The sequence below is a fragment of the Puntigrus tetrazona genome, chromosome 20, assembly GCF_018831695.1.
Source record: "Puntigrus tetrazona isolate hp1 chromosome 20, ASM1883169v1, whole genome shotgun sequence".
Classification (NCBI taxonomy): Eukaryota; Metazoa; Chordata; class Actinopteri; order Cypriniformes; family Cyprinidae; genus Puntigrus; species Puntigrus tetrazona.
The window spans coordinates 878,108-897,374 of NC_056718.1; the positions used below are offsets into that span (position 1 = coordinate 878,108).

Consider the following 19,267-nt stretch of genomic DNA (forward strand, 5'->3'; position numbering starts at 1 on the left):
ATGGTTTTCGGTTTCATACAAAAAGGTCCAAAACAAATCCACAGCTGATGTGCGTCTGTGAGAGGACGGCCGCTGAACTCTACACAGGCTCTGGGGTGCCAGCTCAACTCACACTGTTATTCATTTATCTTGGCAGGTCATGTGCATTTACACAGCTTCAAGTCTGACAGTGAAAGGCATTAAGGGAAATCAAACACAGTACGGTCAGATAAAAAGACATTAACTGAAAAGAGATGCTTGTTTCATGGCTGCATGAGCGTTTCTGAGGAACAATCACTGGATTAGGGAACGTTTGTGAACTCAAATCCAATTGGTTAATCGCAACGTTGATCCAGGAAGATGATGAACCGCACATGTCTGCAGATTTGTGTGAGATACTCTTGGTTAGTGAACGTGACATCAGCGAGCATGTTGTGTCTGGTGAATAATCAGCTGGGAATGAATGGAAAATCTGAGCACGGACTGTACACACGTTGTTCAATACTTTGCTGCATGAGCTTTATGGACGCTGCTGCCATTATCTAACCTGCCATTGTGTGCTCGCTGTGTGTTGTTAATGCATGACTCTTCCCCAGACGATTCTAAAGATTTTATTGGTCATGCCAGTCAATTCTAGATCTGAGTCTATACATAACGCCAAAACAAATACTAACCCTACTAACCTTAACCTGCACTGGCGGCATTAATGTGTGTTGCACTGTTTAAAAGAAGTAAAAAACAGCAGCAGTGATTGCAGGAACTTCACTGTAAAAAACAGGGTAGCACCATTATAGGTTTTATGCATTGCGCTTAAATTTGGAGCAAATCAATTTTGAAAAAACTGATGTTAACATACCAACCTTCTGAAAAACTATATACACACACAAACACACACAAGTGGATCACAAGCTTTCAAAATACGTATCTATACATATATACACACACACACACATCAAGTTTGCAATCAGTAAGATTTGTTGTATTTTTAAAGATGTTTCTCATCTTCATCAAGGCTGCATTTATTTGATTAAAAATACAGATAATTAATATTGTAAAATATTTTTACCGCTTAAAATAATTGGTATTTATTTTAATATACTTTCAAATATAATTTTCAAATATGTTTCTGTGATGCAAAGCTGAATTTTCTGAATCTTACCAAACATTTGACTGGTGTAATATATATATATATATATATATATATATATATATATAATACAATACTATTTAACTATGTGTGTGTGCTGACCAATGAAAGCGGCTGGGCTTTGGCCTGATCGGTGTTACCTTGTGGTAGGTCATGTGTTTGGTGTGCCAGTCGCTCTGCAGCCAGTGCTCGGGAGCGTTCTCCTTCACGAAATCACTGACGCGGTTGCGGAAGTCGTTGGGTTTGAGGAGCAGCAGCTGGATGATGAAGTAGCAGACCTGAGCCTCGTTCCCCTCGTGACTCCTCATCGCCTGCGTTCAAACACACCAGATTCAGTGCATTTGCCATACAAACCTGAGATTCTACATTTTTCTCCCATCATTGTGTCCCTTCAGGGCCTTCATAGAGAACAAGTCATTCGGATTTGCAAAACTGAAACAGTGTGCATTTGAATCAATGGAGGGGAGTGATCCAATCCAGCACGAAAGTATTCAGACGACGGTTTGTGAACAGCTGTCCCTGAGATCTTCAGACACAGCGGAAGGGCTCTGTGTCACTGATGTGACGCTTCGATCGGGCTGATAAATGGAGCATGTACAGTACAGCAGGAGTCTGATTGATCAGCGGATGAGAAGCCCAATCCTCAGGCTGTTTACAGTCCAGAGCTGGCCTTCTGTTAGCTTCTGACACACTGATAATGTTTCACATGCAGCTTTTCTCGCTAACAGGCAGATAAATCCATGAGGCAAACACAGCTGAATCACTGGAAACACACACATACTGCTTTCTGGAAACAATTACATCTAATCAAATCAGAAACTGCATTGTGCTTTTTGGAACAGATTTAAATAATGGCCCTGTTTTAAACCTCAGTGGCACAAACGCAGGTTACTTTCCATTGATTATGTCTTTCAGTGGTCTTTTTCAGTGATTTAATGAGTAATCACTCACTCCAGTCCCAGAGTTAAAGACGGCAAAACCGCAGCCACAAAGAGCTAATGATCATATTCTCCATCACGAGCGGAGATCTTCCTAAGAACAGAGCTTCACAGGAAGAAGATACAATACAACTACCTTGAAATCATACAGCATACAGGGAATTTAACAGACTTTCACTTTGGAGCAAAAACCTGGCTTTAGACTTGAAAGAAATTTCACATTTATTATGATAAATATTGATATCGACTGATGCAAAAATATACTCATCATATGATCATTTTTTTTTGCCATATCATCCAGCCCTAATGGTACATAACACATATTTAACTTTATTTTTCCAGTTCAGGTTAAATACTGAAACCAAAATTGTTAATGCTTTCTCCTCTCAGATCCCTCTTGATGTATATAGATGTTGTTTTATGAATAATTCACTTCAGACGTTCTACTAGCTATAAATAACTCTGCAGATACACGCATCTCATTAGAGTATTAGCAGACAGTATTTGCATTAGTAGAATAAGTTGACGTGAACATGAAAGTTCCTCAGCAGAACGCGTGTTGTTGGTCTACAGTATATGAAGTGTTAGTTAGCAGATATGCTCACCAGGCACAGGATGAGTCTGTCCAGAGTCACGATGTTGTACTTCCACACCATGTCGTTGAGGATCTCGATGCACTTGTTGAGCTGCTGTCCTCCTGCAGACGTGCTGAACTCGTACACTAGGAAGTCTGCGAAGGTCCTCACGTGGGCCACCAGCGCCCTCGCCCCGATGCGCTCCAGCACCCTGAGGAGAGGACAGATGACATTAACACACCGGAGGACATCTCAGGTCAGAGTTGAGCTCAGGTTTTACTCAATCTTTACCCATAAACAGATGTCTAAGGGCCCAGCGATCTACATGACTTTCATCCATTCTCCTGCCTATGATTTTTAAAAATATTTTTATCATAAGTAAAAGGTCTTTTAGCGTAATTTCAGCTTCAGCTGCTGCTTCTCGTGTCAAATCTGGACTGATTTTGATTTTGAAGTAAAGGTCAGAATAAGTGCAGTCATATCTCCAGATGAACTCTGGACTCAAGCAGCTCAGATTTCAATCATTTTCTAAAAGAATCTGATCATCAGGAGCTTTACTTTCACTGTTCTTCAGGAGATCAGTGATCTTCACAAGCCTCCAAAACATCTCACGGTGATCTTCTGAGAAGCCTCAATCAGTGCTGCATTATACGTCTGGATCATTTCAGTCTCATCTTACTGAGAATTATTATTGAGATCACTAATATTTAGATCATTTTGTGCCAGTTTCTCCTTCACTGTTATTAAAATCTCACTGATTTAGATTTTTATCATAGAAATATCAGCTCGAGTCTGTGAATAAAATTGAGCTGTATTTATTCTGATTATATCAGACTATATGAGCCATAAAAGATTGAAGTATTCATCATTTCATCAATGTGTTAAAGGGCATCCCAGTTGCTCAGTGTAAACATTGACACTGTTCAGCTCAGAGAAAACTCACAGGAAGAACTGTCAAGAACTGTCTGCGTCTCTCAAGAGACAGAGATGAAGAACAGAAGACAGCAGGAAAGACTGGCTGATAGAAACACGTCAGAGGAGAGTGTGTCATGTCTTCTGAGGAGTGAGAGAGCTTCAGAGATGCTGATAACTGAAGAGACACGAGATCCAGAGGAAACTAGACCCTTACACATCACGCTAAATCTGACCAGCTCAACACCAAAGTCAAGAAAACAGCAAAAGAGAAGATGGATTTCTAGTAAGAGGTAGAAGTCAGTGACTGACACGAGTCTGGACTTGTTCTGAAACAAATCATGTTAACTCACCAAAAAAGCATGTCATTTATTTCTGTGAAGCACAGCTGAATTTCCAGCATCATTACTCTTCAGTGTCACATGACCCTTCAGAAATCATAATAATATCATGCTTTACTGCTCAAGAAACATTTCTGATTACTATCAGTGCTGAAAACAGTTGTGCCGCACAATATTTCTGAGGAACCACTGACGCATTTTATTTTTCAGATGAACAGAAAGTTTAACTGCAGAGTTTGGAGTAGAGTTGAAGGAACAGGGTGAAAAATGGCCATGAAGAACTAAACGCCGAACAACATCACTAGTTGTAGGGGGAGAACAAAGTGCCAGGAAAGCAGAAGAGACAAAGAATAAGAATGAGTGGAGAACACAGGATTACGTAAGTACTAGGTCAGCTCAAGCATCTGAATGCTGAGCCTGTGCCTACTGTGATTTAAAACCATACAGCATGTGTGTGACTGTGACTGCTCTGAGAAAGAGTTTGATGAGACAGAGCTCGTGACTGGTGAATAAAGTGGAGCACAGGAGCGCTCCATTCAGCCCAGCACAAGCAGCCTTTATACAGCCAGAGCAGCTGCAGCCTCCGATACACTACACCACACAAACACCAGCCAGACACGGGCAGTGGTTTCATCTGAACTCAGTAATGAAGCTGTGTTAGTGGTGAAAGACCCTGGAGCACGAAACCAGTCATTAGTAGATCAGGAATATTTGTAGCAACAGCCAACAATGTTCCTTCATGCTCCAAGTAGATTTTTGTGAATTTCCTAGCATTTCTGGTTAGTAACATGCATTGCTAAGAACGTAATCTTTTAGAACTTTTGTATTTGAGAAAAACTATCTTCAGAAATGCATTAATACTTTTTTTTTTTTTTTCCACCACAAACTGTCAAAACATAAATTGTGACAGAAATATATTACTATTGGTCAGTAGAATGTGTTTCTCATAGTAATAACTTCAATTACAGTTTAATGTTTAATAAGTACTCCATCCATCCATCCATTTACTACCGCTTATCTGGGGCCGGGTAGCGGGTGCAACAGTCTAAGCAGGGACGCCCAGACTTCCGTCCCCCAGACACTCTTCCGGGGGAACACCAAGGCACTCCCAGGCCAGCCGAGAGACATAGTCCCTCCAGCGTGTCCTAGGTCTTCCCCGGGGCCTCCTCCCGGTGGGACATGGCCGGAACACCTCCATTGGGAGGCGTCCTGGAGGCATCCGGAACAGATGCCCGAGCCACCTCAGCTGGCCTCTCTCGATGTGGAGGAGCAGCTGGTCTACTCCGAGCTCCTCCCGAGTGACTGAACTCCTCACCCTATCTCTAAGGGAGCGCTCAGCCACCCTATGGAGGAAACTCATTTCGGCCACTTGTATCTGGGATCTCATCCTTTCTGTCATGACCCAAATCTCATGACCATAGGTGAGAGTAGGAACGAAGATCAACCGGTAAATCGAGAGCTTCGCCTTGCGGCTCAGCTCCTTCTTCATCATGACAGACCAGTACAGCGATCGCATTACTGCAGAAACTGCACCGATCCGTCTGTCGATCTCTCGTTCCATCCTCCCCTCACTCGTGAACAAGACCCCAAGATACTTAAACTCCTCCACCTGATGCAGGCCACCCTTGTCCGACTGAGAACCATGGCCTCAGACTTTGAGGTGCTGATTCTCATTTGCATTCTGCAAGCCGCCCCAGCGCACACTGTAGGTCTTGGCCAGATGCAGCCAACAGGACAACATCATCTGCAAAAAGCAGAGATGCTATCCTGTGGTCACCAAACCGGACCCCCTCTGGCCCCCGGCTGCGCCTAGAAATTCTGTCCATAAAAATAATGAACAGGACCGGTGACAAAGGGCAGCCCTGTTGGAGTCCAACATGCACTGGGAACAAGTCTGACTTAATGCCGGCAATGCGAACCAAGCTCCTGCTCTGATCATACAGGGACCTGGGCCCCTTACCCTGTATTCCCAGAGCACTCCCCACACTACACCACGAGGAACCCGGTCGAATGCCTTCTCCAAATCCACAAAACACATGTGGACTGGTTGGGCAAACTCCCAGGAACCCTCCAGCATCCTGAAGAGGGTATCCTGAAGAGCTGGTCCAGGGTTCCACGTCCAGGACGAAACCCGCATTGTTCCTCTTGAAGCTGAGGTTCGACTATCGGACGTATTCTCCTCTCCAGTACCCTGGCATAGACTTTCCCAGGGAGGCTGAGGAGTGTGATCCCCCTATAGTTGGAGCACACCCTCCGGTCCCCCTTCTTAAAAAGAGGAACCACCACCCCGTTCTGCCGGTCCAGAGGCACTGTCCCCCGCTTCCATGCGATGCTGCAGAGGCGTGTCAGCAAAGAAAGCCCCACAACATCCAGAGACCTGAGGTACTAACAGAGAAAATAGTTTTTAACATGAATCTGAACATTATTCAAGAGAGTCCTGGGAGAGCCTAGGATCTTCAGTTTATATTCACTTAGCTTCAGTAGCTTAGTTGCCTGTATTCTAAGCTTCAATTTCCTCAATTTCCAAAGATTCAAGCATACTATCAACAGTGCCATTACAGCCAGGGTTAGTGGAAAGTGTAATTTATGAAAAACTAAGCTCGGCTCAAGCAGCAGAGGTACTAAAACAGAGCCCTGAGGAACCTCACAGTCAACCTGCACAGCGAAAGTTCTACCTCTTAAGGAGGAGGTGAACCATAGTATATCCACACCCTCAATACCAACATAGTTCTGCATTTGATCTAAAATGGTATGATCAATGGTGTAAAATGGTGCACTCTGATCCAATAACCACAAAACAGCACAAAAACCTGTGTCGGGGGACAAAGGATAATGACATTCGAGTTGATTCTGCACTATAATGTAGTCTAAAACCAGAAGAAAGCAAGCAAGAAGAATAAATTACTGCTGTAATTGGCAGGAGGGGCAATTTGGAGAGACTATAATTGGCCAATTAAAGTAGGAGTAACTTCTGCCAGGGTTCAGATAATGCATTTGGATATGAAGCCAAAATAAGATGTAAAACTAATGATGTTTCAGGATACTTCCATTCTCGCATTCTTGCATAATTTCAGACAATTTATGAGATGGTCTCAAAGAATTGTAGAGTTTCTCATGTCTTGTCTTTGTATTCAGGTTTCTACACTCTCTTCTACTTAAGTGTTATTCATCCTTAAATTCTCAGTCACAAACAGGAAATCTAATGCCATCCCTGCCATCAATAAATGCCAACTTGACACTTAGTGGTTCAGAGAAAGATTACAGATGGAGAGCAGTTTCATCTCAATGTGAGTTTCTGTTCCCTGAGCAGGGTGACGAGATGAATACTAATGTATCAGACTCGTAATCACAATTCGAGTACCCAACAACAACGTGATCCACAGAGGACACGGTGAGTACATCGAGTGACTCCAGTGACTGATCTTTTTTCTCTCACTTCTAGTAGCTAGCTATGTTTTTAATAGCTTGTTTAGTGTGGTGAAGCTAAAGAGCAGCTTCACTGTAGATTCTCTACTTCAAGCTATCAGAGGAAATTCTGAGCTTCACAAACAGTTCACCCCCCAGTTGAGACACACCAGAGAAAGCACTGACAGCAGCTTAAGGAGAGAAGACCTTCTGACGTAGAAAAAAAATGAAGCAATTGGATAGACGTTCAGGACATCCTGAAAAGAACCGGATCTGGACACAGATATTGTGAGGTGTAACAGGTGGTGTGGTGCACCTGAAGCCGATCTGGTTGATGTGGTCCGTCTCCAGCAGCATCTTCCACAGCAGACACAGGAAGAGCGGCGGAGAGCCCTGCATGGAGAAGTGTGTGATGATGTCGTTCTCAACAGTCATAGACTTCCACTTCCTGTACTCCTCCTCTACGTTCTTCTTCAGGTTAAAACGGCTCTCCTGTGGAACGTTATTCTGCTTAAAGAATGCCTGGGAGAAGAACACAAGAGAGAAGTGGGAGAAGTTTTTATGAATCCAGCAACATAACTATCCCAGCGTCCACAGCTCTGTAAAGTCATCTGATAATTTGGGTTTTTTTTTTATTAATAACCAACATTTATTTTTCATCAGCTGGAAAAAGTGATTCCAACGATTTTGTTCCTCTGTGTCGTATTTGTTTCTTAGCATCGTTGAGAAAAATGCTGGATATTCCTATATTCTTGTTATATCTATCTCTATTCAAGTTCCAAACATAAAAGTGTTTCTATTAGGGAAACACAGCGAAAATGCATCCACTAACTTTGCAAGTCTGCAATAACAAACAGACATCTTACTGCAAACACTTACTGTGTTTATATAGTTGCTGGTTGGTTCATGTGATGTCAAAGATCATCTCAAAAGAGTATATGTTATATATACATGGGTCTTCAAGTCAGAAGTCGTTGTTGAGGCATTTTAGTGTACTTGTCCAAGTGAGAAGTTGAATATTTTGAAATTGAAAGGAATGTAGCAGAAGTACCACATAAGTGCTGTAAAGCATTAACAGCATAATCCCAAGATAAACCAAGGCTAAGTGGATGTTCAGAAGCAATCCATTTCCTAACCATGTTACAGATGTTTATTACAAACAAAATACTGAAGATGAAGGAGAATTCTTCTACCTAAGACATCCTGAGAGGAACTGATCACAACCAGTGCATTTAAAAACTTCAGTCATCGTTACGATACACTAGAACTCCACTAGTGTACATCTCATGACCAGTCCAGGCCACATTTCAGGCCAAAATACATTAGATATTATGAATATACAGCCAATTTTAAAGCTTAACTTTAACTTCCTAATTATGGCACGACTACAGCCCAAAATATACTAATTAGGGCTGTCAGCATTTAATTCGAATCCATCAATCTACTCCAAAATTAATGGCCAACTAACGAGTTTACACACATCAAAATTAATTGTGCTCTGGCAGTTTTGCCAATAATAAAAATTCTGAAATAGTTTTATATAATTACAGCAGTTCCAATTTGCTTCTCCTTGGTAGTCTGCAGTAGTTATTATACTACGAGGCCGTGCTTGAATCTGATTGGCTGACGAACGCTCTAGGGTGTGCAATTATTTTCAGGGAACCACAACGTAATTCCAAGCAGCTCTTGACAGAATTACAGTTTCTTATCACTTCTCCAAATGAACAAAATGATTAACTGCATTAGTCTGCTATCAACAGTTCAAGTCTCTGTCAATGATATTATGGAATTAACAATGCATTGGATTAGATGTGGAAGAAATAATCCTACTCCGCAATAGCGGTCTACAAAAGTACAAAAACCGGACAAATACCTTGAAATATTATCATGCAGATGAAGCCTCGTGTTTTTAGCCATAGGTGTGAGAAGCACTGCATTGTGTGTGTGTGTGTGTGTGTGTGTGTGTGTGTGTGTGAGAGTACCTGCAGCGGAGCAGGGAAGCAGCTGAGTGTGTGAGAGGCCCAGTTATGAGGAGTGAAGTTCATGATGGTCTGCAGGATGTCCTTACACCAGGTGCCCTGAATGGAGTCCGAGCCAGTGAAGAAATCTGCAGCACACACACACACACACACAGACATTAGTCAGGAGGAAACTCATTTTTAAAAAAACAAAAATGAACAGAAGTTGAAGCATATTGCCTGAAACAATGCAAAAATGCCAGCTCTTTATATAAAGATTCACAGTTACTCGGCCAAATGCCACGTGACAGAAGACTAATCATCAGGCCCGTTTCTGCTTTCAGCAGTGTGTTACTGGTGTGAAGTACCTGTGACGTGCGTGGCTCGAGCCAGCGTGAGGATCAGAGCTCGGTTCAGCTCCTCAGACTCGGCAGACAGCACAGTTTTAGGGTCGTTGAGGAAGCGTGTGAACTGCGGCTGAACCTCTGAACTCCCTAGAGCCGTGATGAGCCTCAGAGCGGTGCTCTCCACACTGTCACACAAACACACAGAGCGAGTACAGACAGCAGTCCCTTCACCACACGGGTAAAACATTATATCTCAGTATTTTCCTGGATCGATAAAGATAATTGAAGACTATATACTGTGGACAGCTGACTCCTAAGGTTTTTGTGCACTGGTCAGGTCACACTGAGAGAAACTGAACTTTTGAAACATGTTTAAATTGATTTGAAACTTTTATGGGCATTTGTTTTGAGTTTTATTTAGACAGCGGGGCTGGTATAAAATGAGAGCTTTTAGCAAGCCAAGCAAATTAAATCACTATCAGTTTATCTTTGCAATGCAGAGGAAACACAGAAGCTGCATCTAAAGTGGCACTTAGATGTATTTCCTCACTGTTTAATGAAGGACATGGATGCATTTATCCTGCAGAACATTTACAAAACATTTTCATGGAACACGATCTTTACTTAATCTTTCTGATGCATCTTCAATGAGGTACATGACTGACAAACGCATTCCCCTTCGAGCTGAGACGCATGTGCTGTGTGTAGAGACTGACCAGAGGTGCAGCTGGTTCTGATTGGTCTGTGGCACGGCGGCGAGCGAGTGGAGGTGTGACAGGAGCTGCACGCGGTAGTGAGGCTGAATGTGGTGCATGCGGTAGCTGAACATCTCCAGCAGCGTGTGCAGGATCCCCCAGGCGTGAGACTTGAAGACGTTCGGCAGGAGCTGACCTAGAGGAGGGTCAGACAAACACACAGAGTCACACGCAAGCGCGGCCTCAAACAGCGGAGAAGTGTGCGGCACACTCACTGATGAAGCCCTTGATGCCGAGGGACTCGATCTCCATGTAGACCAGCAGGCGGCTGTACGTCTCCACCAAGGCTGGGGCCAGGGCCAGACTGGATTTGGCATGGGCCAGTTTAATCACACGGGTTGCGATGCTGTGAATCAAGCTAAAGGGAAAAACAAAAGCTCATCTCGTGAGCACACCTACAATGCTTTAAAACAGACCTCCAGAAGAAAGAAACCTTCATGCAGACAGGACTAGAAGCTTTAAGATCCTTGCACACTGAGTCCGAAAGTCTATATTAGTGTTTTTTGTTCAAAGCACAGGCACTTCTGTAGGCTGCTGAAGCAGGATCTGATACCCAGCCCTACACAAGACAAAAGTAAGAGAGTGCTCTGACCTCATCTTGGCGTGGACGGTGAGGGAGTCCAGCAGGTTCATGGGTAAGGGAGTGACGGAGCCGGACGCCATGCAGTTGGTGCCGGGCAGAGTGATGCGCATGCTGCCGTTCCCGTAGATGGTCTCCACCAGCACACCCATGGGCAGCGTGAAGCACTCGGAGTTGGTGGAGTACGCGTTACACAGCAGGGCGATCTTATAGTCGGTCATGGGCAGACTCTTATTGCGCAGACTCTGCTGGAGAAACCTGAGCGTAGAGAGAGAGTGGGAGCGTTGTTGGCCTGACTGAGCGACAGAGTGAGTGAGTGAGTGTGTGTGTGTGTGCGCGTCTTACTCGTGGTGTAGCTTGAGCGAGTGTGGGATGGGGATCTGGAGCTTGGAGTTGTCGTTCTGAGCTTTGCGGTTCAGGTGGATCCAGATGCAGGTCATGGCGAAGGCGTGCGTGGATTGAGGCTTGTTGATGTCTGGGACTGGAATACACTAGAAAAAAAAAAAACACACGCAATTCAGAACGCTGCCAAGAACCAACTAGCACGTACACAGTGCCTTTCTTCACCTGCACATATGCATCCCAGTTTAAAGGTGTAGAGAAGGGAGATTCTCTGTGAATGCTATGCTAAACGTGGCCCTGGAGCACAAAGGCACTGGGGTGTACGTGCAGCAATAGCCAAAGACGGTAGTGCTTGACTATGAGTGTGTATTATCATGCAGATGTCAATTTCTGTATAGTCTAATCTCTAATTGTCACATCATTCGAATTTCATATTTAAAAAGCAGACTATGCTCCCTTCAAACTGCTATATATAATTTTTATAAGAAAACAGAGTATTGATCAGGTGAACTCAGCCTTGTTCAGAATTCTCTTTTTTTTAATAGATAGATAGATCTGAAGTCTCTCAGTACGATCGGACTGTGTGATCATCTAATTGCCCCGCGCTCGCTCCACGCTTCAGCTAAACTCCAGCACATCTGTCCCGCACAGATGCTGTGGGCTGATGGCTGGATCAGACGGAGAGCGTCTTTCATCAGCGCTCCTGCTGGGCTTCACAAACACCGAGCTGACAACTATGACGGTTTAAATCACAGACGCCGCGTGCAAACATCTCTAATCACAGCAACTTCCCACATGACTAATTCAGTGAGCTAATAGAGGCGGCACTGACACCGGCTCTCGGTCGGCTTACTACAGGGCTCCTTACAAATCAAGTCTGACGAGAGGGAACCGCATCTGTGCAAAGAGCTGTTTGTTTGAAAGTGCGAATTTAGTGCCTGGGTTTAACAAGGAATTATGGGACACCCACAAAATGCTAGTCTTTAATCTCTTAGTCTATGCTGTTTTTGAATAGCAGTCCTTTGTAACAAATACGAAACAAAGTTTCAAACCTTTCTCTTCTTCTACTACTAGTTACAGCAGTGAATAAACTTGAATGAACATCTGAGGGTTTGAAAGAAAAGCCACAACTTACTGAAATGAATCATCTCTCATGTAATCAGACAAGCAGAAAGACGTGAACAATATCACGAAACGTCACGTTTACCACAGCAAAGACATTCTTTTGATAAATGCATGCACTATATTACATATTTATTACATTTTTTTTACTTAAATAGTTGTCTTAATTAATGCACCTGTGCTGATAGCTTTATTTGAGCCAACCTTTATTGAATTGGAATCATAATTATGTCATTATAAAATGAATTATTAAATACATTTTTAACATACACCCCTGGTTTCATAGAAAGTTTGAACCGTTTTACGGAAAGTAAAGTAAAAACTGACTGATCTTAAAACCTTACAGTACCTATGTTTGGTCTTAAGATGGACACCAGCAATGCTTTTTTTCTAAGGCAGGTTTATTAAAAATGACTTTAATATCCAAATTGGCCTAATCCTGGTTTAAGATAAGCACCGTTTATAAACCTGGGCCTTAATTTTTCTTAAATATTAAGGAAATGACATTGCCACTAAAGTAAATATTTCATATGAATTTTGGCATAAACACACAAATTGGAAAAAAAAAAATGAAAAAATGAATTGGCTAAAACACTTAATTCAATTAATCGGTTAATTCTGATGTTATTCAGGCACTGCATACACATTGATGTCAAATAAAATTAATAAGTTACAAGTTTAAAAAAAAATAAAAACGAATGTTGACAAATTCTTTAAAATTCAGCTTAGATAAACGGCAAAGGTCAACAAACGTTCGAAACCGAAGATATCGCCCAACATGTGCTTTTGCGTTTCGTTTGTTTCCACCAACACGTCTATCAGAGCAGGCTAAGTGAGACGTGTGCGCAACAAAGCTTTGATCAGATGACCTGGACACATTATGAATTGATGAAGCTTTGTGCTCTTTCGTGCGGTGCGGGCGCTCACCTCCTTCTCGGGGTACAGCAGGTCAAACAGCTTCATGACGGGCAGGAAGTCACCCAGAGCGTTCTTCTGAATGCTTCCTGAGATGAACTGCAGGAGCACCCACATCAGATGATCCCTGCCTTTGATCAAACCCCGCCCGGCCAGCTGTTCAGAGAGAAGAAACACGGAGTCAAGCGTGTGTGTGTGTGTGTGTGTGTGTGTGTGTGTGTGTGTGTGTGTGTGTGTGTGTGTGTGTGTGTGTGTGTGTGTCCCAAACAGGGCACTCCACGTGGAGAACCACTCAGGCTGCACTTGTCCTTGAAATCGTTTTATAATTGGATGTGACCTGCACTGCTCCTCACAATAACACACAGGACCAATAACCCCCAGTACCAGGATGGGAAACTCCCTGGCGAAGATGAGGATGAGGATGCTGTGAAATGTGCATTTAAGAGACGTCTTTCTCTAAAGAGCACAGACCAAACCTCCACTCTCCCAGTTGCTTTATGTTTCTGTTAAGCTGTCCTATTAAAAAAAAACACCTGGCAATGCAGAAATTAATTATGCAGCTACACCGCTACTTCAATTAACACAAATATGATCTCATTAACACAAATCAACCTCAGGAAGATCTAGTCTTACGCAGAGGAACACAAAAAGACTGTTCACTCTGTGCTTTTCCACACAATGGAAGCATTTCAGAGCCAAGAGCTCAAAGCACCATGAAGATTTTACACAAGCAGTTTATCTGACTCAGAGTGAGTGTAAAAATAGATGTATATATATTTTTTTGTTAGGGTTTTAGTAAGTTTTTAGCTTTTGTTTGTTAGTTTGTTTTTATTTGCAAATGCAATACACAAATTGTAATATTTGAACGGAGACTTCAGTAGACTTTAGGTTTTAGTTATTTTTATACTTCAACTAATCCCTCATTTGCACATGCTTAAATTAAAAACTATTTGCTTCTGCTCTTTTTCTCACATATTCTGTAATAATTACATCAAAGGAGATATAATTGGAAAATAATTGGAACGCTTAAACACGGAAAATTCATCATGTGTCAAAGTATAAATTAATTAAATCATACACCATAGAATTACATTAAAAGACAGCTGCTCCCTCTAGTGGGTGGTGACATTTTATTTAATTACATTGCAATATAATTATAATTAAACAAGTTTTCTTAAAAATATTGTTAAAAAGGTCTGTGTCTTAGGGTTCCATATTTGTCAACTAAAGAAGTAATATTTAGAAATGTATACATTGTTGATAGGAAAGTCAATTTCAGCAGCGCTTGGGTGTCATCTGGTGGCTATTTTTGGTACCGTGCTTCATTTTTTGTGATCAAATAAGGCTGGCCAGATATTTTTGTAAGCGATAAATGACAAAGTAATACTGACATTTCAAAAAAATAATATAACACAGGACATGGCGTGAGCTGCTGTGAGGAAAGTGCATAATCCAGTTTGTTCTAAACATGAGACTAGCTTTATATTAAGGGCTTTACAGTAAGATATAGTTCACACGCACTGAAAGAGGTTTGCTTCTGTTTAAGGAGTTTGAGACGTTTTAGACCATATACCTATACATATATATTCATCACCTGTAAATGAGTCACGCAATTATTTATTTATGCATGCTTGTGTTTTCTTATTTTCACTGTTCGTTTCTAGCGAGCGAACGCACCTTCTGATGGAGCGACAGCACCATGTGCGGGAAGCTGGCGAACTGGAACAGGACGAAGAAGATGAGCTGGCTGGAGAGGTGCTGCCACAGGAGCTGACTGGTGCCGCCGTCGTCGAACTGCTCCTCCGTCTCGGACCGCTCCATGGCGTACACCACCAGATCCACCAGCTGGTCCTCCAGGACCGGACACCTCTGCTTGTGCTGCGAGAGGACAGAACAGCGGACAGAGACGCACTCTTACACAGACCAGAAGCAGTAACTGGAGCTGTCAATCACTCTCCAGGAGTCCAGACAGACACCACTCTTCAGTTCATCAAACAAGCTGGACAGTCCAGCACAAGGACTTTACTACACTAGAAGGCCTTTTAATGTCATTTTCTGGTGTTTAGGAATCAGAACCTATCGGACTTCCTCCTCAATACTAGAACAGGCCAGGCCAAGACGACGAGCACCGAAAGCAGCCAGGAGCGTGCTAAAGCATTCGGGTTCCCAGCGTTCAGAACAAGCTCATATCAGACAAACGTTTCATGAGCTTCATAACAGCACAAGAGTTTAAAGTGCTCCTATTATGGATTTTTGAATACTACATTTCATGCAGTGTGTAACAGCTCTAAACAAACGAAAAGAGAAAGTTTTAAATTAGAAAGTGCACCGTGTATAAAGTTATTGTCTCTCAAGAGAAAGAGTTGAATCATTTAAACCAGTTCTAAGCCGTTTTATGTTGGCCTCAACATAAAACATTAGCATACTGCCAACCACATGTTGGTCTTTTCAGGTTGGTCTGAATGAAAATGTAAATTCATTCTTCACCACTAGGTGTCTCTTTTGTAGCGCTGTACACAAAGCAGCACTGCGTTCACAAACACCGCTTTATCAGACATTAAAGTCGTGATGAGATGAACATAACACCAATCCACCAATCACTACAGCCTGTGATCGGTCAATCCAGACAAATGTTTATATCACGTTGTTTAAGATGATGGTTTTCATATTTAAGATGCACACTCAACATAATACAGCCTGAATTCTGTAAATGTTGGGACTTTTTTTTAAAAATCTGAATAAAATTAAAACTTTCAAATCATATAAGCCAAACTTTTGTTCACATTAGAACACAGAGAACACATCAAATGTTTAAAGTGAGAAATGTTACACTTTTATCCACTAAATGAGCTCATTTCACAATTGATTCCTGCTCCAGGTCTCCAGTAAAAGTTGGCACGGAGACAACAAAGAGCTGAAAAGATTCAGCTGGGAGAACATCTAGCAAGTAGTTAAGGTCTGTAACATGATTAGATATAAAAGGGATGTCTTAGAGAGGCAGACTCTGTCAGAAGTAAAGATGGACAGTCTGGGAAAGAGTGTGTGAAAAGATTGAGGAGACTGTTATATGATCAGACGAGTCCAAACTAGACGTTCTTGTTGTAGGAGATCTTCAGTGTGTTATCAGTTCAGTTTAAAAGCAGTATCTCTGATGGTATGGAGGTGTATAAGTGTATACTGTATGAACAGCTTCATGTTCTGGAAGACACTATGAACGATGAAGGATATATAAAGCTTTTAGAGCAACGTATGCTCCCCTCCGGAGGACCTCTATTTCAGGAAGACCATACTAAACCACATCCTGCAGATATTACTACGGCATGACTTCATAGAAGAGTCTGGAGCTGAACTGACCCGCTGCAGGCCAGATCTTTCAGCCACAGAGAACATTAGGAGCATCATGAAACGAAAAATACGTCAAAGATGACCACAAACTCTTCAGCAGCTGGAACCTATATCAGACAAGAATGGACCAAAACCAAAACTCATGACGTCAATTCCCAGACATCTTCAAACTGTTTGGAAAGAGGAGATGCTGCACCATGGTAAACATGCTCCTGTCACAACTATTTGAGATCTGTAGCAGGCATCAAAATTTAAATTAGCTCATACTGTGCAGAAAATTATTAAAAACTATCAGTTTAAACATCTGTTACGTTCTCTATGTGCTATTGTAAATAAATTGTGACTTAAAATTCTTTCAGTTTCAATTTTTTCAAATTTAATAAAAGTCCCAACATTTCCAAAACTCCAGCTGAATATGATATTACCCATGTCATGTCAACAAATGGAGTCCTCTATTAATTATCATAAAACCGTTGTCTATTTACTTTAAGAATAGTGCTCTACATTAAGAATAGTAATCTAATAAAAGACGCTTCAGTAATTTTTGGCACGCAAGGCATGGTGGTGGTTGTAAACCTTTCAATAAATATCCATGTCTAAGTCCTGCATGACCTTAAAAGACCATGTAAAAGCATCTTGTTCAAACCTAGACTTGAAATTGGTCTACTTACACTATTCCATGGATTTAATTCATATATATAATGTTTCTGAAGACATGCATCCCATTACATCCGTCACACATCATTAATATAAGAGTTTATCACAGGTCTGACATCACAGAAAGCAATCTGACAATAAATATTCAGGTTGAGTGCTTCTTTTGCAGCACTTTCTCGTTACCAGAAAACCCATATGACCTGGAACCCCACAGAAGAAACGTTCTGTTGCAAACAGTCTGCTTCATGGGATGATCAGTCATAATATTTTTGTTTCTGGAATGAGGAGGAAGTCCATAGTTCTGAAACCTACTGCATGTTCTCATGATTAAGCTCATCTATTCAAGAAGATCAAAGAAACATAGATTTCTCATCATTTCTCAGAGCATAATTGACTGTGTTTGAGGTTTTTTGTCCATTGCATCTTTCGCGACACCATTTCAGTTCATTTTATTCCTGATGTCTAACCAGATACTCTACGATTGACCAAATTTGCCTGTTGCCTGCTACTCCGGGACGGTTACAGACAGTCTACATGATAAACATGAGCGGCTGTATTCACTGAACACACAGATCATATCAACACGGCCTCACGACGGTCACAGGAGATGGCCAAACACAAATGGGACACGCTTCAGAGCAAACACACCCATGAAAGCATGACGTGAAGATGCTCGAGAAGCCCTGATCGCAAGGAAAGCTGCAGCATACGGTCAGACTCGGATCAGCGTTTGCGGGGCTGATTCTCAGGACAGTGCCGCCCCCTGGTGCCCGGGGGTCATGTGATACGCTGCAGCTTCCCTGTAAGGAGCATGCAGGACGATCTCTCAGCGATGCTGGGGCGCTGGGTGTGTCTACACAGCGGGTGGACATTCACACACAGTCTGTTTATTACGTTTAAAGAGCCCATGAAATACAGACAAGAGGATTTCAGCATCGTTCCTGAAGTCAGCTGGGGGTTTTGATTAAAAGACTCAAACACGGTCAACAAATCCATTGCGACTTGAACGTCTCTATGATGGATTTGTTATTAATGCATCTTTTGTCTTCTCCAGATGTTCACTTGTGCATTATTGCCATGTTTTTATCAGCCGCCTGACTGTTATTCTGACGGCACCCATTCACGGCAGAACATCCATTGCTGAGACACTAATGCCTTCAGAAATCTGGGACGGCCTGAAGGTTCAGTTTCATTTTTGGGTGAACAACTTTTCAAACAAGCTCTCAGGATTTTTTGACATTTCACTCAACGACAGTAACATCCACTTGTGATTGACATTACTTCTCTTAAAAAAGGTAGTTACTATCAAGTGTCTAAATGGGACACAGCCAGAACCATTAAACGTCACACTGAACAGTAAATTCATTTACTCACTAGTTGTTTTAACAGCTTCACTTATCTTTGTAAAGCACACCGCTCTTGAATAAAACGAGAGTCCTGTGTCTTAATGGTGATGATGTTGAAGTGATGTGACATTTAGCTTTTTAGTTCCGTTAAAATATATTTAGGTTGAATTGATTTGTGAAGACTAAACGTGTAAGAACCATAAACCCTGTTTCCTGCAATAATCCAAAAGCCAATGGAAAAAATCCTTTTGATGTAAATGTATGGGCTGACCTACAAAAACACTAATGATCTGCTCGCTCACTCTCCTGGTGGTTTTAAACAAACCTACGGGGATAGTTCACCTAACAATTACAATTCTGTTACTGATTGCTCACCTTCATGTCATCTCTCATCTCCAGAACACAAATTCAGATATGTTTCATGAAATCTGAGAGCTTTCTGACCATAGTGAGGACAGTCCCTGTGACATCAGTGTACTTTCATGAAGCTACAAGAAGAGTTTTTGTGTGGAAAGAAAGCAAAAACAATGACTTGCTCAGCAGTTTCTTCTCTTAAGTCCAATGAGGCATGTGTCAATTTTTAGAGGTAGATGATCGCAAAAC

The 19,267-nt window shown here is 42.0% G+C and overlaps 1 protein-coding gene across 2 annotated transcripts in view; it reads right to left on the minus strand.

The window, feature by feature from the left end:
- med23 (mediator complex subunit 23) overlaps positions 1–19,267 on the minus strand; it is a 37,373-nt gene that overhangs the window by 10,389 nt on the left and 7,717 nt on the right. For both annotated transcript variants that reach the window (XM_043219169.1, XM_043219168.1), the window contains 11 exons: positions 14,994–15,194; positions 13,329–13,472; positions 11,283–11,428; positions 10,950–11,195; positions 10,573–10,715; positions 10,319–10,493; positions 9,624–9,787; positions 9,280–9,404; positions 7,614–7,819; positions 2,670–2,850; positions 1,267–1,437 (listed from right to left, as the gene is read on the minus strand). In XM_043219169.1, the coding sequence (XP_043075104.1) occupies positions 1,267–1,437; positions 2,670–2,850; positions 7,614–7,819; positions 9,280–9,404; positions 9,624–9,787; positions 10,319–10,493; positions 10,573–10,715; positions 10,950–11,195; positions 11,283–11,428; positions 13,329–13,472; positions 14,994–15,194 (1,902 nt within the window). The remainder of the gene's footprint in view (positions 1–1,266; positions 1,438–2,669; positions 2,851–7,613; positions 7,820–9,279; positions 9,405–9,623; positions 9,788–10,318; positions 10,494–10,572; positions 10,716–10,949; positions 11,196–11,282; positions 11,429–13,328; positions 13,473–14,993; positions 15,195–19,267) is intronic.